The sequence below is a fragment of the Pongo abelii genome, chromosome 5 (genome assembly GCF_028885655.2).
Source record: "Pongo abelii isolate AG06213 chromosome 5, NHGRI_mPonAbe1-v2.0_pri, whole genome shotgun sequence".
Classification (NCBI taxonomy): Eukaryota; Metazoa; Chordata; class Mammalia; order Primates; family Hominidae; genus Pongo; species Pongo abelii.
Genome location: NC_071990.2, coordinates 41,432,603 through 41,459,944, shown reverse-complemented (window position 1 = coordinate 41,459,944; position 27,342 = coordinate 41,432,603). Strand labels below are relative to the sequence as shown.

General features: G+C 48.6%; 1 protein-coding gene across 2 annotated transcripts; it reads left to right on the top strand.

Annotated features, from left to right (window-relative positions):
• The first annotated feature begins 5,353 nt into the window (after window positions 1–5,353).
• Window positions 5,354–17,688, top strand: TREML2 (triggering receptor expressed on myeloid cells like 2). 2 transcript variants are annotated; one of them, XM_024248770.2, is made up of 5 exons: window positions 5,354–5,784; window positions 8,316–8,636; window positions 11,909–12,317; window positions 13,829–13,935; window positions 14,230–17,688. In XM_024248770.2, the coding sequence occupies exons 1-5, from the start codon at window positions 5,553–5,555 to the stop codon at window positions 14,307–14,309; spliced, it is 1,149 nt and encodes a 382-aa protein (XP_024104538.2). In that variant the 5' UTR covers window positions 5,354–5,552; the 3' UTR covers window positions 14,310–17,688. The 2 variants fall into 2 exon arrangements, with proteins under 2 accessions (XP_024104538.2, XP_054413437.1); XM_054557462.2 differs by lacking the exons at window positions 13,829–13,935; window positions 14,230–17,688 and adding an exon at window positions 12,417–13,799.
• Window positions 17,689–27,342: the final 9,654 nt, after the last annotated feature.

The window sequence follows — 27,342 nt, the reverse complement described above, 5'->3', positions numbered from 1 at the left end:
TGTTGTTGTGTTGATGAGAATCAGAGAAAGGGGGAAGCCTCGAGCACTGCTGGGAGGAATGCAACATGACTCCGCATTCTGGAGAACAATCTAGAGCTTCTGTGAGTCGTAAACACATGGATATCCCACACCCAATATCCCATCCCTGACATATGCTCTATTTTGCTTACTATTTGTTATGTCCTGTTTAGGAAATGCTTTCCTGCTCCAAGATCATGTTGTCTATATTTTCTTTTAGAAGCTATATTGTTTTCACCTTTATATTTAGGTTTATGACTCAAATTGAATTAATTTTGTGTATGGTTTGAGAGAGAGGTAAAAGCCCATTTTGTATGTGTGTGGGTGGGTATCCAGTTGATTAGTACCTTTTGATGGAAACACCATCCTTTCCTGACAAAGTCTCAGAGGCCCCTTTGTGGCAGTCAAGTGACTGTCAATGTGTGGGTATGTCCCTGAACTTTCTATTCTGTTCTTTTCATTTATTTTACTTTATGCCAACTGGGCAATTCTTATATGGTCTCTTCGAGAACATAAATTAAGATATTTATTTCAAACTTATGGTTTTTGTATTTCTGTTCATGTATGTGTGTGTGTGTTGTTTGTTTGGTTGGACATAGTAAAGAGTTGAAACAACTTCCGGGTCCATCACTGGGGGAATGGAAAAAGCAAAATCCAATACTGTTCTTACATTGTAGGAGAGCTTACATAGTAGCAAAAAAAATCAAAGAATTAGATTTACATGTAGCAACAAAAAATAGTCACAGAAGAACGATATTGTGTGAAAACTTATAAAATAGAATTATAATTTTCAAAGATTTAATTTATACCTCTCATACAGACGAAATAAACACATCTTAAAATTTTATTCAATTTATACTCCATAACTCATACTCATTCAGAGGTTATAACTGGTTAAAAAAAATGTCAAGATTCACAAATGTATATGGAGTAAAGGAATGCTGAAATAAATTGCATGTGGAAAAGCACCAGTTTGGGTTCTTTCCCCCAAGAGCAGGGGAAGAAAGATAGGAAAGAATTTGCTTGTCTATCCACAATCCGCAGTTGTGAGAGTTGTAAAATCGCTCTCGTAGAATTGCATTCATATAACTTAGGGAAGAGAATGCAATAAACAATGCAGAGGTTTCAATTTAATTGCAGATTTTCCTTACAACAGAGTAAAATGTGTAAAAAAAAAAGCACACAAAATCGATTCTATATATTTTCAAGGATCTACATACTTGCAAGTAAACATATGGAAAATGGATTGAAAAGGCATATATGAAACACAACTAAGAAGATGCTGGCTGGGCGCGGTGGCTCACGCCTGTAATCCCAGCACTTTTAGAGGCTGAGGCAGGCGGATCACGAGGTCAGGAGATCGAGACCATCCTGACTAACATGGTGAAACCCCGTCTCTACTAAAAATACACAAAAAAATTAGCCAGGCATGGTGGCAGGCGCCTGTAGTCCCAGCTACTCGGGAGGCTGAGGTAGGAGAATGGCATCAACCTGGGAGGCAAATCTTTCAGTGAGCCGTGATCGCGCCACTGCACTCCAGCCTGTGCAACAGAGCGAGACTCTGTCTCCAAAAAAAAAAAAAAAAAAAAAAAGATGCTTATGGGTAAGGAGGGGAGTTCAGGATGAAAGTGGGAAAGATTAAAAAAAACACATTAGGCCAGGCGTGTAGCCCATGTCTGTAATTTCAGCACTTTAGGAGGCCAAGGTGGGAGGATCGCTTGAGCCCAGGAGTTCAAGACCAGCCTAGGTAAAATAGCAAGACTCCATCTCTCTATATAAAAATACACATTAAAAAAAACACATGAAACCAAATGAGTGGTAAAGTGTTTCCTTTGATGACTGTGGGCTGTGAAATAAGGAGTCTGTCAACTCAGTTTGGTTACATTAAAATCTTTTGTGAAAAAACAAAACAAAAGCTAAAGCTATAACAGAATCACAGCATGTTTGCATTTTTGTTTGTTTACAGTTGACCTTGCCATCTTTCAGGGCATAGGTCTTCCTTTATAACACGAATGCAAGGATTGAGTTCCAGCCTGGGAGAGGAACTGGCTTATCCGAAAGTGGCCAGTGAGCAGGGGGTAGGATGGGATTCCACATCCGGCCTTCTGATGCCAAATGTCATGCTTTTTCCATGCAAATTCAAGAGGGGGAAATGATTGAGTCAGGGAGCCCATACAGGAGACAGGCAAGGACGTTTGACTCTAACTGAGATGAACTCAGTAAGACGGCAGGCATGCGCTGGTGAGGGTCTCTAACAACCATGCCGGCAAAGGAAGTGGAAGCAAATGACTGCTTCCCTTCAAGCACCAAAGAGTACTCTGGTCCTTGAAGAGCATCCCCTACCCAGAAAAGCCTGCCTTTGGTTCCCAAAGTAATCACTTCGGATTTTACAAGGTTTTGAAAACTCTCAGTTTACAGGATGCCAAAATGGACCTGTGTTCACTTATGTGACTGCTGTTTAGGCTGAATATTTCAAGTGTTACTGAACTATTTGTAACAATGCAGATTTCTCAGGAATCGATAAAGAAGATTGATAGTAATAAGAGTCATTTTCTTGGCCGGGCTTGGTGGCTCATGCCTGTAATCCCAGCACTTTGGGAGGCCGAGATGGGCGGATTACGAGGTCAGGAGATTGAGACCATCCTGGCTAACACGGTGAAACCCCGTCTCTACTAAAAATACAAAAAATTAGCCAGCCTGGTGGCGGGCGCCTGTAGTCCCAGCTACTCGGAAGGCTGAGGCAGGAGAATGGCGTGAACCCAGGAGGCGGAGCTTGCAGTGAGCCGAGATTGTGCCACTGCACTTCAGCCTGGGCAACAGAGCAAGACTCTGTCTCAAAAAAAAAAAAAAAAAAAAAAGAGTCATTTTCTTAAACACACTGAAGTTTCTAAGAAAAGTATGATAAATTCTGGAAGAGGAAAATAGGAATTTATTCTCTGCATCTGTATCATTTGATGCCTTTAGTGTGATATGTCGCACATAGTGTCCGATGTACTGATTGTTGTAAATGAAAATTTGTTGCCATAAGGTTTATACTACAGAATAGGGTTTATTTGGTGTAACAAGGCAAATGCTATATTTTTACAAATAGCATTTATTTGACATAACAAAGCAAATACTATATGTTTATTTTTCACTTAATCATATTTGACTTTCATTGACAGCAAAAGAAACAAAAAAACTTGTAAATTTTAACTACTGTGATCTTGGTTTTGGCTGACAGTGTTCAGGTAGACACTGTGAACTCACTATACATTCATTGCCACCTCTTTCTTTCTTCCCTTCTTTTCCTTTTGTTCCTTCCCTTCCCTTCCTTCCTTCCTTCTCTCTCTTTTTCTTTCCCCTTCCTTCCTTCCTTCCTTTCTTTCTTTCTTTCTTTCTTTCTTTTTCTTTCTTTCTTTCTTTTTCTTTTTCTTTCTTTCTTTTTTCTTTCTTTCTTTCCTTTCTTTCTTTCTTTCCTTCTTTCTTTCTTTCTTTCTTTCTTTCTTTCTTTCTTTCTTTCTTTCTTTCTTTCTTTCTTTCTTTCTCTTTCTTTTCTTTCTTCTCTCTCTCTCTTTCTTTCTTTTTTTGAGATGGAGTTTTACACTTTTGCCCAGGTTGGAGTGCAGTGGTGTGATCATGGCTTACTGCAGCCTTGACCTCCCAGGGCTCAGGTGATCCTCCCACCTCAGCCTCCTGAGTAGCTGGGACTATGGGCACACAAAAATGCACCTGGTTATTATTATTATTAATGCTTAGAGATGTCAGCCTGGTGGTGTTTGCAGGTGAGCTCTTTTCTTGAGGAAATACCACTGTGCCACCCCCCAGGGACCTGAAGGAAATGTCATTTACCTCCTCCCATGCCTCTATCATCCCCCATCCTGCCAGGTCTTCTGCTCTGGTCCGAGGGGAGCAAAGATCCTGTCCCCAGACATGGACTCTCACCTCTCCTTCACCCGGTACATCCTAGCCTCAACTGTTGGGAAGGCTTGAGGATTTTTTGCTCTGAGTCCTGTTAAAATTAATGAAAATGGAGACCAGGCCTGAAGAGTCCCTGAGCAAAAAATAAACAAACAGGTCTCATAAATGACCTCAACTTTGCTTGATTTGCAAATATCAGTGAAACTTAACATGAGCTATTTCTTGTAAATGTGTATATTAAGGAAAAACAGAACTTAAGCTCAACCAATCAGAAGAAACTTATATAAATAACTTATATAAATAACTAGGGTCTTTCCAACAGGATAGGCCAAACAGGGGAACTATATAACTGTAACCAATTAGATATTTTCTTCACTTTACTTGTCCTCTTCCCCTGGCATTCCCCCAGTGGAGCTCCTCAACCTCTTCTGTTTGGAGCTGCCTGATTCATGAATTGTTGTTTGCTCAAATAATCTGTTTAAAATTTTATTGTGCCTCAGTTTACCTTTTGACAGTCCCATCTAACGAGTAGAAACATGGCACTAGTGAGTAGGGGGAGCATACATAACCACAGGGGTCCAGCTGGGTCCCCACACACTGAAGGAGCGGATGACACAGGTGCTGGACATCAAAAATTGATGCTTCTGATTCTAGACCTTGGGGTAAGTGAAGGGTGTGGTCTTGGGCCAAGTGCTGGGTCATTTCCACTGGAGCTGGTGGCTGTACAGGCGAGATAGCATTGAGCAGGAGGAAGTGGAGGGCGCTTGCCTGCATGCTGACGTAGGCTGGAGGCAGGGGAGGAAGGGGGTCTTGAGATGAGGTGGGTGAGGGGAAGTACTGCGGTGGCTATAGGAAGCCTGCACGAGGGACTAGGAGTCTAGAGGGAGCTGATGGTGAGTAGAGACGACAGGAGGAGAGGCAGAGAGAGGGATAGAGAGAGGAGACATATGGATAGGGAAAAGGAGAGGCCCTGGGGTGTGTGTGAGACTGTGTGCATGGGCGTGTGTGTGTGTGTGTGTGTGTGTGTGTGAAAGTGAATAAAAGACAATGTGAGACTGTGTGAGTGTGAGTGCATGTGCACGCACACCTGTGTGTGAGAGTACAGGAACCCCTCCCTCGACCCAAATTTTATGCCCTGAGTCTTACAATTTGCATTTTTCCCGCTTGACAAAAGTAAGATTTCAAGTGAGCCTGTAAGAGGTTATTTGCAACAGTGAACACAAGTGACTGTTCTGAGCAGCCAGGAGCCTGGGAAAGAGAGAGAGAGAGGAAGGAACAGAAAGAATCTGCAATGAATGAATGAATGAGAGTTTATAAGAACTTCCCTGTGAATGTGTATATGTAAGAAATAGGGTCTGAGATGCTCCATCTCAGCCTGAGAGCCTGCACCCCTGGGTCTCTGAGGCCAGAAGATTCCAGGAAAGTCTATACCTGAGGTTCCAGAAGCCTCACCCCAGCCCCCTTGCTGGATCCTAGGGACCAGTTTCTGGGGAAGGTTGGGGAGGGCAGGGAGCCCTCTGACTGTGAGTCCTCCCTGGCCCGGGGCCCCAGACTGGGTGGAGCAGCCACACCTGCCTGAAGTTCCGAGGAAAAGGGCGGAAACAGCTGCCAGCACCGCCCTCATAATAGGTTCAATGAATCCCTGCGGTTGGCTGGGGGCAGTGGGTCCCACACTGCCTCACTTCCCTAAATGGGCAGCTTCACTTTTAGAACCCCAGGTCCTTCCCTGGCAGGCCCAGGTGGCACATCCTGTGTTGGGTGGGCCCTCATCTTGGATCTCCAGGCCTGACACTGCCCAGCTGGATGGAACCATGGCCCCAGCCTTCCTGCTGCTGCTGCTGCTGTGGCCACAGGGTTGCGTCTCAGGTGAGGGGAGAAGGGGCTGCCTTGTGGAGGAGGGAGTGGGTACAGAGGCAGGAGCTCAAGGCCTTTTTCTTACCCTCCTTACCAGCAGTTTTCTTGTTTAGTGTTTTGTGGGTTGGGGAAGGAGGAGATTAGGGCTGACTTAGTAGCTCTTTACCCTAATATCAGGCCCCAGGCGAAGCTAACCCAGGCCTCCCAAGCCAAGATAAAGCTCTGGACCCTCTCTGCATTGGCTCCTTTATCTGCTAGGCTTCCTCAGGCTTTAAAGCAGAGCCCTCAATTTCCTCACACAAATAGCTTTCTCTGCTTGGCCTCTGTCAGGAAGCCCTGTTTAGTTATGACAGCAATCATTGCATCATGTGTGCTTTGAACTGAATTTGAACATTTTTCTTGAAATGCTGATGCCACATCCTGTCCCTGCCTCTGTCCTGAAGGGACCAGTGTGTGAATGCCTTTCCCACCTCACAGATACCAATGCTCCTTGAGGGACCTCACCCATTCCTGCCCCTCTTGCTGCCATGGCAACCAAGTTACCACTTCCTGTTCAGTTCTGGGCACGGTGGGGGTTGGCAAAACTCACCACTGCCTGTGAGAGGGGTGGGAGGTGTAGGCACACATGAAGACAGTGCCTTGGAGACCCATCCCAAGGTCACCCAACTCTGCACCTCCCAGAGGGTAGAGAAACAGCTTCCCACTGCCAGGGCAGAAAGGGGTCTCTCTTGTGCTAAGAAATCCTGGGCTCATCCACCAAATAATGAAGTTGGATCATTCTGTTTAGTTTGCAGGGGACAGAGGGATGCTTAGAGAGGGTGCTGCCTCACACAGAGCCTCACCTCTAGTGGCTGCTGGGTGGGACTTGGGACGGATATCCTGGGTTCTGGTGGGACAGATGTCCTGGATTCTGGGCCCTTGACTGTCACAGCTCTGGGTTCCATTGGGGGAACTGGGAGCCCCCGGCATGTGGGAAAAGGAAGCATGAGTTGAGCATGCACTGTGTGCAAAGCACTGACCTGGGGCAGAATTCTCACAGCAACCTGTGAGGGGTGTGGTGCTATTCTCACTTGACTGATAAAGAAACAGAGATATTTCTGTATCAGTCAAGTGTCTGTTTTGATATTTCTGTATCAAACAGGTGACCTGATCACACTGGTAAGTGGTAGAAACAGGGTTTCAACCCTTGTTTATTTTGACTCCAAAATGTGTGCTCTCTGTTCTCTACTATGGGGGTGAGTCTTTTTATGTGTGTTTTTTTGGAAGACTCTGGGGTGAAATTATCAGAAGAGTCAGTGCTGAGCTTAGGGCAGGCAGAGGGGTGGAGGGAGCCCACAGCAGCTTTCTCCCTCTCTCTGTCCCCTGAGTCACCTTGCACACCCCAGTTCTGCTCTCTCTTTACCAGACTGTCGATTATGAAGGCTTGGACCACATCTTACTCCTCAGCATAGAGACAAAGATATTGCAGGTGGAAAGTGAATAATTGTGGAATCCTGTGGTTCACACTCCTTTGGGAGTTTGTTTACATGTATATTTAGACAGGCTTGATCTATGGGTTTTATGTAACTAGAATACTTTAAAACTAAACACCAGCTGGAATGAACTAAGGAGACTTATTATTTAAAGAGGACTACAGTGAACCTATTTGTGAAATAAATAACTATTAATCATTTTTTCAAATACTAGATTGTCTTGTCTACCTAGTTAGTTTGGCACTGAAATTTCACAACTTAATGACCTGTGTTTGTGTCTCTGCATCTGTCTCACTGAGGGCATGACCTGGGTTTTTCCCACAAGAATTCCCTGGGAGGCCGGGTGCAGTGGCTCACGCCTGTAATCCCAGCACTTTGGGAGGCCGAGGCGGGTGGATCACCATGAAGTCAGGAGATTGAGACCATCCTGGCTAACATGGTGAAACCCTGTCTCTACTAAAAATACAAAAAATTAGCCGGACATGGTGGCAGGCACCTGTAGTCCCAGCTACTCGGGAGGCTGAGGCAGGAGAATCGTTTGAACCCAGGAGGCGGAGGTTACAGTGAGCTGAGATGGTGCCACTGCACTCCAGCCTGGGCAACAGAGCGAGACTCCGTCTCAAAAACAAAACAAAACAAAGCAAAACAAAAAAAAATGAATTCCCTGGGAATCCCTGAAGACAGAGCTTGTCACTTTCCCATAAGACTAGAAAATACCATGATGAAAGGGGCTGTGTCTGATAGAGCTCCGAGTGTAAATGCTGCGTTTCCTCCATTAGACTGGGGGCTCACTGAAGGATATACCTGCCTCCTCCATCAGACTGAAAGCTCCCTGAGAGCGGAGGTTGTGTCTCCCCCGTAATACTGGAAGCTAGCTGTTTTCAGGGCCCATTTACCTCCCTTCAGATTGGGGCAAGCTCCCTGAGGGCGGGGCTGTATTTCTCCCTCAATCTGTGGGTGCCGTGACAGCAGGACAATATCCACCCCGCCCTTCACCATGATCTTCAACTTTCATGATGTCTTCTTCCTTTCCTCTTGCCAGACCTTATTCAATAAGTCTTGTCTCCACAGGCCCCTCTGCTGACAGTGTATACACAAAAGTGAGGCTCCTTGAAGGGGGGACCCTGTCTGTGCAGTGCTCCTATAAGGGCTACAAAAACCGCGTGGAGGGCAAGGTTTGGTGCAAAATCAGGAAGAAGAAGTGTGAGCCTGGCTTTGCCCGAGTCTGGGTGAAGGGGCCCCGCTACTTGCTGCAGGACGATGCCCAGGCCAAGGTGGTCAACATCACCATGGTAGCCCTCAAGCTCCAGGACTCAGGCAAATACTGGTGCATGCGCAACACCTCTGGGATCCTGTACCCCTTGATGGGCATCCAGCTGGATGTGTCTCCAGGTGAGCGGGCTGCAGGGGCACTGGGACGGGTGGAGGGAGTCCTCCCTGCCTCACACTCCACTAACATCAGAGATAATAAGGATAATAATCCATCAATGGTCATGTTGCACTGTAGTGTTTTCAAAGTGCCTTTATGGCACTATTCATGACACTATTGTCACCATTTTACAGATGAAGATAATGAGACCTGAAAACCCAGTGTGACTTTGAGCTTGTCCGGGGTCCCAGAGCTAGCAGGTGGCTGAGATGAAGTTCAAACTTGGCACTGTCTGTGCTGTGTTTTATTCACTCATTGCTTCAACATAATTCATTGAGCCCCTATTATGGGGCAGGCACTATTCTAGGCTCTAAGGAGACAGTGAGCAAAAACACTCACAATCCTGCACTATGGGAGGTGACAGGCACACTTATTATCCAGACAAATAATTGCAGAAAACAAGAGGTGTTCATAAGAAACTAGGAACTGTTTCAAATAATTGCAAATAACTAGAGGTGTTCATGAACTAGTAAGTGACTCAGTGGGGGAGCTACTGAAGTACTGGGGGTCAGAGAACACCTCCCTTAGCAGACAACACCAAGCAGAGCCCTGAATGGTGAGCATTCTCCAGCCCTGTTGAAATCTGGGTGCTTTGAAGGGCACTTTGTCGCAAGAGCTGAATGTGCAAAGGTCCTGAGGTCAGAAGGAGCTTGGCTTGTATAAGGCTTATTTAGTCACTCTATATGGAGTATGAGGCAATGAATGAGGAGGTTGGAGAGTCAAGCAGCCCTGAAGACCATAAGTTGGAATTTGGGTATAAGAGGAAGCTACTAGAGAGCTGAGAGAGCTGTGTCATGACTTGTTTTTAAGAATGTAGTGGTCACTTGTTGAGGATGGATTGTGAATGGTATGAACAGGGGTAGAGAGGCCATTGTGGGCATCTGGCTGGAAATAACAGTGGCCTGGAGTACAATGTAGGCACTAGTGGCAGAGAGACATGAATGGGCTCAAATCTATGTTTTTCAGACTTTCTGTTCAGCTCGTATGTTTTGAAGGTAGGATAGGATTTGCTCAGTTGAGAGGTGAGTCAAAAGGAGGAATCATGGATGATCCAAGGTTTTCTATTTGATCAGCACGTGGATGATGGTACCATTGATAGCGTAGGGTAAATCTGAAAAAGGAGCTAATTTGGAGGAGAAAAATCAAGAGCTCTCTTTTGTCATGTTAAGTTTAAGATACCTCCTAGAACCCCAAGTGGGGAAACGCAGCCAGCAGTGATATACCTGCCTGGAGCTAGGGTGAGAGGTCAGAGCTGGGGTATGTATTTGAAATATCTCTATAAAGATAGTGTTTAAAGTCCAGGGAATTAGAGAAATCTATAGACACAAAAAGTAGATTAGTGGTTGCTTAGGGCTGGGGGAAGGAAAAGGGGATAGAGAGTCATAGATAAACAGTAAGGGGTTTCTTTTGGAGATGATGAAGATGTTCTGAAACTCACTGTGAGATGGTTGCATAACTTTGTAAGCATAATAAAGAACCACTGAGCTTTATACTATAAATGGGATGTGAGTTATATCTCAATAAAGTTGTTAAAAATATCAAGATCTAAAAGCTCTCCCTTGAGTGTAGGCAAAAAAGAGTGAAGCACCAAGCCGTGGGGTCCTTCCACGTTTATTAGATAGAAAAGGGTAAGGAGTCAGCTAAAGAGCCCAAAAAAGGCAGCCAGTTATTATGCAATTTACTATCCACCCTTCCTCGTTCGCCTAACCCAATTGCATCTCCATCTTCCACGGGGTCTGAACTAGGGAAAATGCTGTTGCTAAAATGTGGAGCCAAATCTCATTCCTCCCCTCTCCAGTTCCAAGTGAGACCCAGGGAAGTTGAAACTGGTTCACTGAAGTCTTAATATGTAGGGATAGAAACATTAAACATTATATGCTTTTATTTTTTCTCATCATTTCCTCTGATCATGTTATGTCACATCTCGCTTTCCACCTCTTAAGGACAATTTGTGAAGATTTCAACTTTGCAGACATTTTCTGTTATTAGGAAATAAAAAAAATCCTTATTCCAACTACAAACTCTAGTCATCTAGCAGTATAGGATATTCCACTGTCCCCTGAAGACCAGGTTGTATGGTCCAAGGCACCTAAAGTGGAGAAGGAAGGTTGCTGGCTGCCCAGCTCCCCATCCTGCTTCTTGGGCTGTGAAGAAGGTGGGGTTCCTCTTGGTTACCTCTTCTTGGCCCTCTTAGTGTGTTGATGCAGGAATGAGGGAGGGGGAGATGGTTATGTGGCTTAACTGAGTGTTGTAGGAATGCTCTCTCTGTTGAATGTCATTGCTTGTCTGCCAGTCCTTTGAGATCCTCTTTGAGTGTCCACATACTCTCCCAAGGCACTGATGTGTGAGTTCTTTGAAGAGTTCTTTGGGGGCGTCCCCACTGCTGAGTATGATGATGTGGGAGCTCTGACTCTAGGTGAGCCTCTTGCTCTATCCCCATCCTCACCAATGCTGCTTGTTCTGGGTCCCCTTCCCCAGAAAAATGGCTCAAGCTCAGCCACCTTCCATGATGACTATTTGGCCCTTAGGAAATTGCCCTTTCCATGCATAGTAGTGGGATGTAGCAGCCTCTGTCTCTAATTTTCTCATTCCATGCTGAGATAAAACCAACACTCACTGCTAGGTTGATGCCTCACAGCTCCTCCACCTCCCTCCTCATCCATTATCCAAAACCCAGGCTTCTTCTAGAAAATGGGATGGAAAAGGGCTAAGTTGATGGGTGAGTGTAGCAGGACCAGTTTTATATCTCTTAGTGAGCCCCCAAGGAAAGTGTCTAACCCCAACTGACTGCAGCTTTCTTTGGAATTTGAGGCCCTTGATGCCTCCTTGTCCTCATCTCTGGACCCTACTTGTCAATTATGGAATAGCTGGAGAAGTTCCTGTTCGACATTATTTTATGGAAATCTTCTTGGCCCGTAAGAACAAAGAGGGCCTGGAAAGTGAAAAGAGAGAGATGGGGATGGAGAGAGAACAGGTGGCCTGACATGGGAGGGAAAAAGAAATTGTGGTAGTCTCTCCCTTCTTCAGTATGCCTACTTCCTTCCTCCTGATATCACTTTCTGAACAAATACACATCTGATCACTCAGCAGCCAGAATCCTAGGCCCAAGGTCAAGGAGAAGAGAAGAGGACAGGCCCCCATCCAGGCTTCCGGGCAACTGTGTGGGTTGCCAGGATCTGCTCCCAGCACTGAGGCCCCCAAGTCAGTCTAACGTTCCTCCCTCTCTGTCTTTCAGCTCCCCAAACTGAGAGGACCACTCCTTTCACACATCTGGCCAACATCCTCAAGAGTGGAACTGTCGCAACTGGCCAAGCCCCTACCTCAGGCCCTGATGCCCCTTTTACCACTGGTGTGACGGTGTTCACCCCAGGACTCATCACCTTGCCTGGACTCTTGGCCTCCACCAGACCTGCCTCCAAGACAGGCTACAGCTTCACTGCTACCAGCACCACCAGCCAGGGACCCAGGAGGACCACGGGGTCCCAGACAGTGACCGCGTCTCCCAGCAATGCCAGGGACTCCTCTGCTGGCCCAACATCCATCTCCACTAAGTCTGGGCACCTCAGCACCAGATCGCCCACCACAGGGCTCTGCCTCACCAGCAGATCTCTCCTCAACAGACTACCCTCCATACCCTCCATCAGGTACCTGTGGGGCCTGGGGTTGAGTGGCACCAGCACTTAGTGCCCAAACAGACCTGGAGGTGCAAGTCTCATATCTGACCTTCCCCTTTTGCTCCCCAGGAACACAATGTGGCCTGCTTCTGAATGGGAGGTTGGGGACTGGAAGTGACATAAAGGATGGCAATGGAGAGGAGGAGCAGGAAAGACGAGGGACAGGGGAAAGGAGGGTGGGGACAGGAGGGACAGGGGAAAGAAGGGTGGGGACAGGAGGGACAGGGGAAAGGAGGGTGGGGACAGGAGGGATGGGGAAAGGAGGGTGGGGGGAAGAGGATCAGGGAGGAGGAAGGTCGGGGAAAGGAGGATCAGGGAGGAGGAGGGTCAGTGGGGAGCAGAGTTGGGGGGAGGAAGGTGGGGGAAGTGTCAGCAGAGAGGAGGGTCTGGGGATAATGGTGGGAGGAGATGAGGGTTGCAGGGATGAGGGCAGGGGACCATGAGAGTCGGGGGCATTAGGGTCAAGGGGATGAGGATGGGGGGAAGTGAAGGTTGTGGGGGAGGAGAGTCAGAGAAGGTCAGTGGGAGGAGTATCAGGGGAGAGGGGGGCTGCAGAGATGAGGGTAGGGGGTGATGAGAGTTGATAGAATTAGGGCCGGGGGGATGAGAGTCAGAGATGGGCATGTCAGGGGATGGGTGGCCTGAAGAGTCTGTGGATGGAGAGGAGAGGGTGAGGATGGGGCAGGGATGCGCCTCATGGAGTAGGAAGTGGAAAATGGGGGATGCTTTAATTTGGGTTCCTCTAGAGAGCTGACTCTGAGTCAGGGATTTGCATCTTATATGGAACACTGGATAAAAGGTGGGGGAGTGGGACAGGGCAGGGAAGGCCTCTAATAAAGAGTACTTAACCAAGCAGCTACTGTGCACAACAAGAGCCTAATCCCAACGGGGAGAGTCAGATCTAGTGTCAAACACACATCTGAAGGGCAAAGGAGCCCCCGTAGTTACACACCAACTCCAATTGGTCATCGGTAGAGGGCTGCCTGCTGTGTGTGGCATAGAGGGCTCTAGTGACAAGAGAAAGGCCTCAGCCTCCCACCCACAGAAAAGGAGGTGCTGATGATGTGTGTATGTGGAAATGACACAGGCAAGGGGACACAGGCAGGGGCCCGACAGCATCTGCTACAGAGGATAGAGTGGGGAAGAGGCATCCTCAGGCCCCTTGAGGAGAGCAAGCATCTTGATCTCTTTAGCCACAAATGGGAGTCTTCTAGAATCCTCGGCCTCACTGATGAACAGATTTGGGGGCATAATGGAGGAGAGGTACCAAAGTAGAGAGATGTTCCCCTCTACCTGGGGACGTCCTCCTCTTAACTCCGGATGTCACACTTGCTTCTGTGGCTGGGTCTGTAAGGAAGAGGGTGGCCGTCTACCCTGGGAAGGGCGTGCTCTCAGGGTTTCTGCTGCTGGTCCGATCGCAACGTGGGTTAGGATAGGGGACCTTGGTGCTCACCCGCTTCCGCCCTGTCCCTTCTTCTCAGGCACCAGGGTGTTTACTCCACTGTGCCTGTGGTGGTGGTGCTGACCTTCCTCCTGGTGCTAATGCTGATCATGGTCTATGGGTTTTGGAAGAAGAGACACATGGCAAGTGAGTAGAGTCCACCTCCCAGCCTCCTGAGGGCAGAGCTCTGGGTAACTGCGCTAAGGGTTATAACCTCCAGTCCCCACGTGGTGTGGCCCTTGGCCTGTGTGCAGTCAAAAGGACTGTGAGGCTTCCACCTGGGGAGGAGGGCGGCCAGGCGGAGACCACCCAGCACAACCCTAAGGGGATGACCTGGAAGGAACCAGAGGCAGAGCCAGAAAGGGACTGGGGCTGGTGGAGGAGCATCAGGGCACCGTGGGCAGGGCAGGACACTTCCTCAGCTCTCCCTGTTTTTTGCAGGCTACAGCATGTGCAGCGATCCTTCTAGACGTGACCCACCTGGAAGACCAGAGCCCTATGTGGAAGTCTGCTTGATCTGAGGCCACTTAAGCATGGGGTGGGGAGCTTCTCCCAGAGTGGCCCCAGGGGGTTAGAGGAGGGGTGAAGTTTGGGGCCAGTCTCGATCGTATGAAGCTGGAGGACTTGTGCAGTGCTGGACTCACCCAGGACTTCCCAAAACCAGAGGCTGCCATCCTGAGCAGCCCCACAGCCCAGTGTTCTCCTGGGGGGCAGGAACCTGGGGAGGGGCCCAGAGCAAAGGGCATCAGGCAGAAAGTCCCAAGGAAATGTGACCAGTGGTTTCTGCTCGGAGCTGCAGACCCCAGGGCTCTTGGTGGAGGCAGGGGAACCCTGAGAGTGCTGTTTACAGAGAACCTCAGCTCCCGTCTGCCCTCCCCACCAGGGCCACTGTGTCCTCTGCTTCCCTCCGCTCTGCTTCAGCTTCCCCTAAGGTTAGGGAAGAAAGAGTCAGGCTCACGAGTGCCAGAGGCGGTGATGTCCCATTCTGGAGGAGAGGAAACAGTGACTAAGAGCTGGGGACCCACAGAGGGGTTGGCAGCTTCTCTTGTCGGGCCAGGTGTCCTTTGCTGGGCCTCTGGATATCCCTGCCCTGACTGGGGCTGCTCCTCCCTCCTGTCCTGGGACCCCACAGAGCCCACGCTCTCACTGCTGCCACCTGCTGGCCACTGCCTCCTTAGAACGCTGTGACCAGGCTGCTAAGACCCTCCGGGCTGCAGGGTCAGCCTCTCCCAAGACTGAAGTGCAGAGGCTGGACTTGGGGCTGTCTCCCCCAGCTTCTACACCTGGGCTCCAAGTCTGAGTTCCCACAGGGGACCCAGTGGCCTCCAACAAGTCCATACCCTGGGGTGGCTGAGACCTTGGCTCTGTATGGAGGGTGCTCACCCCACAGACACTGGTGGGGAGACCATGGCTCAGAGGAAAGGTGGAGCACCCCTGCTCCTACCCATCAGGATAGAGAGAGAAGAAACACTTGGGACACAGTGAAGACAGCAACTTGGAACTGACCACGGCCTGGAGGACTGGCCCAGGCAGGGGGACAGGGAAAATGGAGCCCAAGTAGCCTCTGGCCTGGGACCCAATGCCCCGAGGAATCTACCTCCCACCCACTGGCTCAGGGCTCAGACTCAGCCTCTATTGTCCAGAGCACTGGCTTGGGGTCCAGCAATGAAGGCTGGAGAATGCAGCCTGGATTCCCCTACACACACACACACACACGCACACACACACACACTCGGGAGTCTTCTGACCTGGAGTGACTGGAATAGCACCTGGGGATAAATGTGACAACTGTGCATTCAACCCTGGGTCAGGGACATTCCAATGGCCAGGAGAGTGACACAGCCAGGACGTTGGTGGACAGCCAGATGGGCCACTTCAGGGTGGATGTGGGGAGAGTGGAAGAGGCAGGGAGTAATCCTGGGGAACAGCAGGGAGGAGGCACTTCTTCCCTATGTCCAGGAGAGGGCAATAGAGGGAAGACTGAGGCTGAAGAACCGACGGCTCTGGTCCCAGGACAGACAGACAGACAGACAGACAGACAGACACACACACACACACACACACACACACACACACACACACACACACACCCATCTCTGTCTAGCAAGCAGCCTCCTAAGATAGCTGTTCTCCCTATCATGATGGTGTAGCCACCATCCTGTTGTATACTAGGAGAGAGCTTAACCCACCTGGGGGAAAATAGCTCCCCAAGAGCTGGCACCAGCACCACTGATGGCCCTGCTTCCTCTGAGAGTGAGATGCCCAGGAGGAGGAGACCTAGGGAAGAAGTCAGGGACAGGGACCAGGATACCACTCTGTCACTGTGTGACCCTCAGCAAGTCACTAACCCTTGGCCTCATTTTTCCTGTCTTGTGAAAGAGGACAATAATTCCTACTTCTCAAGATTGTTTTCAAGATAGAATAACATTAGCATTGTACAATGATGCAAATGCCTCATTACCATTGTTCCTTAAGTTGTTGTCCAGCTCTAATGTTGTTTCCAACATTACATTTAAGACCTTTGGATTCTATTTCTTGGTTTTGTCATATCTCTTCCCAAGTGTCATCACTATAGGGATGTTGAGGGCCCCCTGATGACAGTCCCTTTGGTGAGGTCCTCTTTTGAGGAGGGGAGGGTACAGGGTGGACTCATCTCAGTGTGAACTCATCTCATTGTGAACTTGGCAAGTCACTGTCCCTCTCTGATCCTGTTCCCTCATCTGGAAAAGGAGTGAGAGAGGAGAAAGGAAGAAACCAGTCAGGCAGGCAATTAGGGTGCGTTCTTGGTTGAATTCTTTTAAACAAAAGAACAGCCTGAAAAATCAAGCTGCAGGCACAGATATGGGAACTTGCACAGGGGGGCTTGCCTAAGACATGCCCACAGTCTCATAGATAAGACAGACTACACAGGTGACTTGCCCAAACATGCCCGCAATGGAAAATTTCATCCCCTGACATGTGCAGTAGGGGAACAAAGCAATATGGAGTAACTCAAGCCTAGGGCCCACATGTGCATTAGAAGGACGGGGGGAGCTACCAGAAATTCATGCCTTATGCAAATGAGTTGCCCAGTCCTCATCGGTTTCTTATAAAAGCCTTTACATTCAACTGTAAAAATGGCAACCCTCTTTCAGGCCCCCTCTCCACAGCAGAGAGCTTTCTTCTCTCACTCATTAAACTTTCACTCCAACCTCATCCTTGGTGTCCACACTCCTTAATTTTCATGGTTGTGAGACAAAGAACTCCAGTGATACCTCAAACAATGAGAGACTGCTACATTGTGGTGCATTGGTGAGACTGTAACAGGAGGGTGGAGAGGAGCTCTGAAGCCTCTTCTCACTTCCTTGGGTATGTGTGTCAGAGGTGTTTAAACCAGAGTGACTCCATCTTGTATAGAGGCTGGGTAAAATAAGGCTGAGACCTACTGGGTTGCCTTCCCAGATGTTAGGCATTCTAAGTCACAGGGTGAGATACGTTGACACAAGATACAGGTTATGAAGATCTTGCTGATAAAACAGTTTGCAGTGAAGAAATCAGCTAAAACCCACCAAAACCAAGATGGCAATGACAGTGACCTCTGGTCGTCCTCACTGCACATTATATGCAAATTATAATGCATTAGCATGCTAAGAGACACTCCCACCAGTGCCATGTCAGCTTACAAATGCCATGGCAACATCAGGAAGTTACCTTATATGGTCGAAAAGAGGAGGAACCCTCAGCTCCAGGAATTGCCCACCCCTTTCCTGGAAAACTCATGAATAATCCACCTCTTGTTTAGCATATAATCAAGAAGTAACAATAAATATAAGCAGCTAAGCAGCCCATGTTGCTGCTTTGCCTATGGAGTAGCCATTCTTTATTCCTTTACTTTTTAAATAAACTTGCTTTCATTTTACCATATGCATTTACCCTGAATTCTTTCTTGCGTGAGATCCAAGAACCCTCTCTTGGGATCTGGATCAGGATCCCTTTCCAGTAACGTGTGCAGAACAGTTGCATGGACACAGCTCAGCATTAATGAGGTGGGGCACACCGGAAAAGAACAAGAACCAGCCCTGGCCTCAATCTGCTCACAGCCTCTGAGGGAAGGAAGACATGGCACTGCTGGCTACACCCCAGACCTTAGCACAGGGTCAGACACCACAGTGCAAGAGATAGGAGGTCCTCAAGTCCTTTCAAGACGGGGGAACTGGGAACCCTGCAGGCTCTGGTCAGCCGATCAGGCTTCAGGGAGGACGTGGGGCTCTATCTGAGGCCCAAACCACAGGGTGGAGTCAGGAGGTGAGATCTAGGTGCAGAGACTGCACAGGCCATGGCAGCTGGGAGCCATGGGGAGGCTTGACGAGAAGGGCTGTGGAGGGTGGAAGGGGACATGGCCACTCACCAGGTAGTTGCTGGACCCAAGCAGAGGCCTTTAGCTGTGTCCTGAAGTAGGGCACGGTAGCTGTGAGGGTGACCAACTGTCCCTGTATGCCCCTGAGGGGTTCCTGGAACCAAGTGAACCAGCACAATTTGCTCACCCTAGGAGCCTGCTCCCATATGAACTCCCATGGTAAGGACACAGGGGGCTGAGGAGCTATAGACCAAGCCCCATATCCCCAGCCCCAACTGGACACTTTCCTAAACACACCAGCCTTTCACTTCCTCCCTCCTCTCTCAAGCTTCTTCTCGAAGCTCCAGGGACACAGATCCACAGCAGATCCACGGGAGGAAGGTGCAGGACAGGTGGAGCATCAGACAGGCTGCTCACTTTAGCAGGTGAGACAATAAAGCTTCCTGAGCAACAGGCTGTGGACATAGAACACACACCTGGGAAAGGCTGGCTATCATGGTCAATGGAAGAACAAATAAAGTAAATCCAGCACCTCCTGGTTACACACACGCCTGCATGGAGCCCAGCAAGCAGGCATTAGGTTTACAGTTCTCTTCAATGGCTGCAACATGCTTTCACTCTAGATCAAATTGAGAGAGTGGATGCCGTGCTGCCAGCTCCTCATGCGGGACTGATGGACATTAGGAGTGGTGAGGGGAGGTCTCCTCTGCCAGCTTCTTTGGGGTCTTCCTCAGCTGCAGAGGGCCACCTTGCCAAGGCCAGACTCCCCTCCCAGGACACCCCACCTCCCCTGACTGACAAGTCCTGAAGGGCCATCCTGTCTTAGGAACTCCTCCCAGGATAGCCTGAGTCTCCTTATGGCCTCTATTGCAGCCTGACTTCTTCTTCTGCCTGTGAAAGGAAAATAAATCTCAGAACCCCAAAATCACTAAGCCAGGGGAAAAATCAAGCTGGGAACTACAGCAGGCAAACTGGCCTCCCATTTTATTCCTAAATAAGATAGCTACAAAGATGAAAAAACTATGTACCTCCCTCACAATTTGCCCACAAGACAATCCTTTGTGGGCCTCAAGATCTTTACCCTAAAACAGTTCTGTTGATTTTCACCCCGGCAATGTAAACTGTTAGCTGATCTTCACAGGTGCAGGAAAGAAAATCATCCCTCTGCTTGCCTGGGGCAAATGCGTATCTGATTGCTTCTCTGCCCTATTATTTATGTAAAAATGCAGATTCACTGAGCCAGACTAAATTGTGTGTTCAGTGAAAGACTGATACAGGACTTAAAAGAATGCAACCTTTTGTCTCTTATCTATCTGTGACTTGGAAGCTGCCTTTCCCACTGCCCTGTCCACACACACCCTGGACCAAATGTACATTGGTCCAGACTGAGTCAATGTACATCTTACATATATTTATTGATGCCTCATGTCTCTCTAACATGTATAAAAACAAGCTGCGCCCCAATCACCTTGGGCACATGTCGTCAGGGCTCCTGAGACTATTATAGGCATGTCCTTAACCTTGGCAAAGTAGACTTTCTGAATTGATTGAGGCCTCTCTCTGATATTTTGGATTCACATGCCCCATCCTGCTTCCTGCTCTTCTCTTCCCCAGATGTTGGTCCCAGAGCGCTTTAAACCTCCAGTGCTAATCTGCACCTGACTCTGTGCCCAGGAACCCAATCTGCAGCACCACTGTTTACAGTTTTTCTTTTCTTTGTTGTTTATTAACTGTCAATCGCCTGTGACAATTGATTTTCTATAGTTCATCTAAGGACAATTATTTTTTTAAATGTGTTTGATTAGTGTCATCTTTCATCAAAGGCTCTGGAGTGATTATGGCAGCTCAGAGCTGGGGAAGGAGATGATCTGGGGGCTGAGATACCCTTTCCCCTCCTCCTCCCATCCCCATCTTCCCCTACCCAGGCTTTACTCTCTCCCACCTTTGCCATAGACACCCCCTGCACCTCCATTCCTGGAAGTGAATCTCCATCTCTTTTCTCCTCTTCCCCTCCTGTTGCCGTGGAACTCCCTGGTTCCCAGGCAGACCTGGGCATGAAGTCTCTGACCCCTGGGAGCCAGTGGGTCTTCAGGTTCTAGTCAGACCTCCAAAAGGCCCCCTAACACTGTCACTCACCTTCAGCCTGTGTGTTAGCTGGGTGAGGAAGAGAAACTTCAGGCTGGGGAGGAAGTGGTAGAATAGAGGGGAGAGAGGAGAAAGAGGTTTTTATTTCGCCATAGTTTCCTCCCGGACTTTCTCAGCTTTTCCCACCCCCAGCGCCAGTGGGAGGGAGGTGGCCTGACAAGTGGGAAGAGGCTGGGGCCAGAGGAACCCAGCAGGAGCTACAGAGTATAGGCTGAGGCCTTTCCAGGCCCAGATGCAGAGCCTGCAGCTGGAGGGGCTCATGTAGGCCAAGGCGACCCCCTTCCTTCCAGGCCTCCTGCTTCCTCAAGGGAGGCTTTGCCTTCCTCAGCAATTCATCCCCAGGGCCGGATCCTGCCAGCGCTGGTTCCCGCTCCCCAGGGGTTCCCTGCTCCCTCACTTTCCGCCCACCATCCCGACTCAAGAAGAGGACCCATGACCTTGGAGGCCACACACCTGCTGTTGAGAGTCCTGCTGGTGCTCCTGGCCTCAGGTGAGGGGAAGGGGAGCAGAGCCAAGGGAGGGGGACAGGAACCTTTGTCTTACAGCGTTGTTGTGAAGATTCAAGGAGAATACGGACTTGAAGGGCCCAGTTCAGTTCATAGCACATGACCAGGGCTGTTTCTTTCACCTCTGTCCCCCTTCCAGCCCTTGTCCTGTAAGAGCAGGAGAGCTGTCCCACAGTACTGTGGGTCAACGGAAAGGGCACACTGTGTAGTTACCACAACCCGTGGCCTGCTTTATTTTCTACCACTTCCTGCTGGTTTCCAGGCCCCAGCCATGGGCACTGACAGGGTCTTCCTGCCTCTGTCCTCCCCTCCCTTCTCCCCATCCACCATCACTCCAGATGATGAACGCTGGGCTCTTGCAAACCATACTTTCTTGCATCAAGAGATTAAACCAGAAACCAGGGGGTGCTCATCACCTGAGCTGAGAGATGTTCCTGAACTGCTTGTCCTCCCCCTTTGCCATTGGACAACCCAGACACCTTCCCTAAAAGCCTGCTATGGTATAAAACAGTCTACCTCTGTGTTCTTCCTTTGACTTAAAATGGGACCTATTAAAATGTATTTTTTATCTGGGAGAGCTATTTGTCAATGACATCAGTATACTCTGAGAGCTCACTGCATTTCCTAGAGAAGGGTTGAGCTTAAGGACCTGACACAGAACTGTTAAGCGAAGGGTGCTAGGAGAGCTGGGTGGAGACCCTGCGATAGGGGCCCAGATAGAAAGCCAAGGGATAACAATTGCAAAAGGGAAAGAGCAAGGACTTGAGATAGCACTGACATTCCAGTTTTACAGAGAAAGAAACCGACCCTAGGGTGGAATGGCTTGCCCTAGACAACATGACTTGTGGGGAAGAGCCCCTGATCACATGGCTGCCTACTGGTCAGCTGAGCTGAAGGGGAACTCAGAGGACAGGCTGGATGCTGGGGAGGGCCTGTGGTGACAACAGGCATGGCAGGAGGGATGATTTTCAGGGCACGAGGTTGGTCTGGGCTCTGACTTTCCTCATCAGGCGGGTCCTTATTCCAAAGCCCCCAGTCAAGTCCATCATCCCGGGTGTGGCAGTGACCGTTGTGCTGCTGCTGCTGCTGCTGCTTGCCCTCCTCATCAACCGGTACCTCCAGAAAGCCCGAGGAAGAGCTGGGAAAGTGAGTCCTGGTCACTGGCTCTGAGCAGACAGCTGAGTGCTTAGCCACTTCTAGGGCAGCTTGAGAGCCGTGAGGACAAGGATTCTTTTTTTATTTTTTTATTTTTTATTATTATACTTTAAGTTCTAGGGTACATGTGCACAACGTGCAGGTTTGTTACATATGTATACATGTGCCATGTTGGTGTGCTCCACCCATTAACTTGTCGTTTACATTAGGTATATCTCCTAATGCTATCCCTCCCCCTTCTCCCTACCCCACGACAGGCCCCCGTGTGTGATGTTCCCCACCCTGTGTCCAAGTGTTCTCATTGTTCAATTCTCACCTATAAGTGAGAACATGCGGTGTTTGGTTTTCTGTCCTTGTGATAGTTTGCTCAGAACGATGGTTTCCAGCTTCATCCATGTCCCTACAAGGACATGAACTCATCGAGGACAAGGATTCTTATGCTCATTTTACCAACTAGGGAACTGAGGTCTGAGAAGTAAAGTGGCCAAGATCCCCTGGGAGCCCCAAATGACTTCCCTTCCTTCTGCCAGAGCAACAGCCTGGGCAGCCCTGAGGGTGGTGGACTCATCATCTTCTAAGGCTCCAGGTCAGCTCACCCAAAGCCAATTCAACTCAGTGCCAATTTGTCTACAACTAGGTGTGCTAGTATCCATTTTGGATCATGTATTTTTGCCATCTTTTAGGTTAAGACTTTTAAAACAAATCTATGTAAAGATGTTTCTGGTTCATGGTATTGTTTTTTAATGTTTTTATCATTTAAAAATGTTGTCTTCCTAAAAGCACTTCCAGCACTTTTTAATCTTCAAAGTTTTAAGTTTTTAGCATTAATCACATATGAAATCTGTAGCATCTTGTGTAAGATTTATCAGATTAGTCCCCTTTAATGAATGTTACCTCCTTTCTTGCTGTTTTATGTTGGTTGGTTTGTTTGACACATAGGTACTGTGTGCTTAATAACCCTATACACTGAAGATGTTTCTGTTGACAAGATTGAAACATGGGAGTGGGCCAGAGTTATATTGGACTTCATTGGTTTTAGTTATTCAAGCTATGAAAATCCAAAGAAAGCAGTGGGTTGTAAAATTTTGTATATATATTTTTAGTCAGTGTAAAATCAATTTAATAGGTCACAGTAGGATTTTTATAAAAACAATAGAAGAGCATAATGTCATAATGCTTTACCCTTTTCTTGTTAAACTTTTATTTTAGGAGTGTGTGCGAATATGTGTCTGGGTGTGAGAGTGTATGAGTGTGTTTGTGTAAGGGGTAGGTAAATTGTGAATCACACTGGAGTTCCTGGTTCAAAAAATTGGAAAGACAGTACTACATATAAATTCATCAGCAAATAGATTATACTTAGGTCTAATTTTAAATTTGGAATTTTCAGCGACCTGGAATTGATAATTAAGTTTATGGATTTTATGCACATTAATCATAGACAGCCAGTTTGTTTTGCTCCTTCGTATCCCTGGACACCACTCTTGCTGGGCACTGGGGACCTCCCCAGGCAGAACGTGGCCACTGATCCAGCCCTGGCCTCTTTCCCATCAGTGTCCCTTCTCCCCAACCAGGACCCCAGTATCTCCCCCATGTTTCCACGGGAGTTGGGTTGGGAGAGATTCTTTGCTTAACCTTGACTGTCTTCTTTGCAGGTGAGGGTGAATCCTACCATGTTTATGATGACGTCCAAAAGGACAAGACCACTGTGAGTAAGAGTGACCCTTCCCTGGGACAGCAGTACCACAGCTTTCCTGTGCAACTTTATTCTTGTCTTTTTAAATTTCCTGGTTTATACTTACTCTTAGTTCCTATTTACTCTAAACCTTGACTCGCACTGGTGACTACTCATTCCCCTGCTGCCTCATGCATGGCTTAGCTACGTGTTTCCTTTCTCTCTGTTTCCCAATTCAAATCTCCTAGAGAAAAAGAGAAGTTGGCTAACCCAGCTTTGCCCTTCACCCCTGTGGGAGGCAGCTTTTCATGTCTGATAGGTCATGAACCAGCTTGTGGATTGGCTGCCATTGGTCCAATCAGCTGTGGGGAAGGGTGTCACATGGCAGACAACATGGCTCCCCTAGGATGCTCTCCTAGCAGGTGTGAGAGACTGGGCAGTTTCCCTTGGGTAAGTCTGTCTTGTCTAAAGATCTGAGACTCTTGGAATCACAGAATTGCAGAATTCAAACGATCTGAAGTCATCTTGATCAACCTTCTGTGTAACATTGGAATCATCTCTACAAATAACATCCCAACCAAGTGCTCTTTTAGCTCGGTGCTACTCAAACTTGAGTGTGCATAAAACCACTTGAAGAGCTTGTTAAAACAGTTTCCTGGGCCTCACCTAAGACACTTTGCCTTAATACATCTGGCATGGAGCCTGACGATGCATTTTTAACAAGCTCTGAGGTGATCTGGTGCTACTGGCCTGGGAACTGAAGGCAGAATTCACTGGACAGTGAGCACTTATCAAGTACTCACATGATATAGGGCTGCTTTACCAGTGATGGATGACCTCCATGTGGCAAAGACAGCTACCAATCAGCAGGGGCCACCTCCTCCTTAAAGGGATGTGAAGAAGGAGGAACAAAGAAAAGTCAAGTACTTATCAACTAGAGGGCAGAAGGTTTGAGTCTGAGGGCTGTGATAAGATCATGGAGGAGATTTCTGGACACTTGCCCCCCTGTTCCCCAGGGTCTACTAGGACAGAGTCCAGGTAGGTAGGGTCTGGGACCCAGTACCTTTGAGTAACCCAATTCTCGCCTCCCTCTGTGGCCATCACTTCCTTTCTGACCAAGGGCTATGAAATCCTGACAGATTGTGCATGTATTTTATTGGTGCCTATGTCCTTGAGAGACCCCTCCCTTAACTGTCCTCTCAGGACCTTTAAGCCAGGCTGAGGAGTTCTGCCCTCCCCCAACCCCCAAGCCAGATCCCTCTTCTCTTCCCTGTCCTCCTGATTCAAAATCCCCTCCCACTCATGAGATTCTTATGACCCTGCCAGAAGGAATGCCAGGATGTGGGTAGTGCCTACTGCTCAGGAGTCTCCCTGGCCCTAGCCCTCGCCCTGTCTTTGCCAGGCAGGGTGTGGCGAGGGACCTTCCTTCCCTATGGCCATCCACACAGCTCCATCAAAACTGATTTGGGCACCCCTGCCTTGCACAGAATCATTATCCAGTCTGCTAGCTGCATCTCAGTCATACAGAGTGGGCTGGGGCCTGCCTCCTGCTTGGCCCACATATTTTCCAAAGGGCCCTTCTGGAGACAGGGGTCTTTTTTTTTATTGTGTGTCCCCAAGAAGTGACTTTGAACTCTGGGAACTTCAGGCCAAGTGACCAGAAGTGGTATCCTGCTACATCATGGGGAAGATTGCTTGGAGTTGCAGATTCATGACTTCCCAATGGTGACCTTAAAGGTCCCTGATTCTAGCTTCCAATGGGACGCCAAAACCCTCTCTACAAACTTCAGTAAGGAGTCATGAAGTCTCTGCCTCCATCTGTCAGAGGGCAGGAAGCTCACCATCTCCTTCTTAGGCAGCTGACTTGTGAATGCTTTTGTCAAATAGGACTTGGCTTGTCCTCAGTCACAGTGAGACATCAGCCTTGTCCACAGGATGAGACTAAGGTCAGACTACATCGTGGCCAGAAAGAGAGGGGGATGGAGAGAAGAAGGGTGGGAGGTTTGAGGCCTGAAGGGCCAGGCTGTGAGGATGAGGTCTTCCTCTGGGAGGAAGGTAGGTAAGCTCCTATTACTTATGACTGTGACATCTCTGCTGCCATCATCCACCTTCTAGGGTCCCAGTGTCAAGGATGTGGTGCTGTCCTCAGCCTGTGGCTCCATGGGGACACAAACCTGTAGGGCCAGACACTCAGGCTAAGGGAGATGGGGAACAAGGAGGCAATGGGGTGTTCTGGGTGTCACCCTGGCTCCTGAGGTTCCAATCCTGCCCTGCCTGGCTTAGTCTCCTCCTGCAAGCTGGATCTGACTGCTGAAGGCTAGGCAATTGTTGCACCATGCTTTTCCACCTGACCTAGCCCTGTTTTGAGAAGGTCACTGGTGTTGAACTGTGGCCTCATTTGACCTCTGGTCCCTCATAGTTATAGGCTCTTGACAGTGCCTCCATGTTTGGTGTATATTTTAGACTACATACCACTGGGAGAGCCCATCTCCACCATATGATCCCTGACTTGGGTTTCCTGTCTGCATTGGTCTGGCTGCAGCACCAGGAGCCATCCTCATGAACTGTCAAAACCCAGGGGATTTACCTAGACCTAGAGCTCCAACGTTATTTTTTATTTTTTGAAACAGAGTCATTCTGTCACCCAGGCTGGAGTGCAGTGGCATGATCTTGGCTTCCTGTAACCTCCGCCTCCCAGGTTCAAGCCATTCTCCTGCCTCAGCCTCCCAAGTAGCTGGTACTACAAGTGCGTGCCAATCCTGGCTAATTTTTGTATTTTTAGTAGAGATGGGGTTTCACCATGTTGGCCAGGCTGGTCTCGAACTCCTGGCTTCATGTGATCCTCCCGCCTCAGCCTCCCAAAGTGCTGGGATTACAGGGGTGAGCCACCACCCCAGCCAGCTCCAACAGTTTTGACTGATCTGTATAAATTACGCAAGCATTTAGGGGTGGCTACTGACTGTCAGGCACTGTGCTCAGGGTCGAGGATACAGAGATTAATTCTAGTAAGCCAACATTTATGGAGTGCTTATTATGTGCCAGATTCCTTTTCATGGGTTAATGGATCGAACATCCCTGTAAGGTATTTTACATATTGTCCTCAGTCACAGTGAGACATCACTAGATATTGTGGCATAGAGAGGTTAAGTAATTTCCTGAATTCACACAGCTAGTAAGTGATGAATTCTAGACTCTGAAGTTTTAACCACTATGCTTCTGGGTCCCTGTTCCCTTAAAGGTTGTGTGTGTGTGTGTGTGTGTGTGTGTGTGTGTGTGTGTGTGTAGATGTGTGGAAAAACAATGACAATATAAAGCAATCATGGCTACAGCTAGAGGAATGCTGAAGGTGCCAGAGGAGGATGGAGAGGATGGGGGATGCATGACCTTTCCCGACACAAGCCTCCAGGAGGCAAGAGGGGAGAGCAGGGGTGCAGCTGACTCAGCTGGGGAGTTCAAGGGGCAAGATTCCCAATTAACCAGTGGCCCCAGACAGGAGGATGTGGGTTCCTCCTCCTCACCCTGCCCCAGGGAAAGGGCTACCCCTGCTACCGCCAAAGGCCTGAAGGCACCTTTCCAAAGCTATGACCTCAGGAATGTACACCTTTTCCTTATCTCAGTACTGGGGCATCCATGGCAACCTCAGGCCCCACAGGAGGGATATGTGAGGAGGACCAGGACACGATGGAGAGGGAGGGCTGGCCCTTGACTTCTGGAGTCCCAGGAGGCTTCAGGCCCACTGT

What these genes read in the sequence shown, in the direction of transcription:
- TREML2 (XM_024248770.2), top strand. Translation starts at nt 5,553, where the DNA reads ATGAATCCCTGCGGTTGGCTGGGGGCAGTGGGTCCCACACTGCCTCAC. An exon ending in CCAGCTGGATGTGTCTCCAG is followed by an intron (nt 8,637 to 11,908) that starts GTGAGCGGGCTG and finishes TCTGTCTTTCAG; the next exon opens with CTCCCCAAACTGAGAGGACC. An exon ending in GAAGAAGAGACACATGGCAA is followed by an intron (nt 13,936 to 14,229) that starts GTGAGTAGAGTC and finishes TGTTTTTTGCAG; the next exon opens with GCTACAGCATGTGCAGCGAT.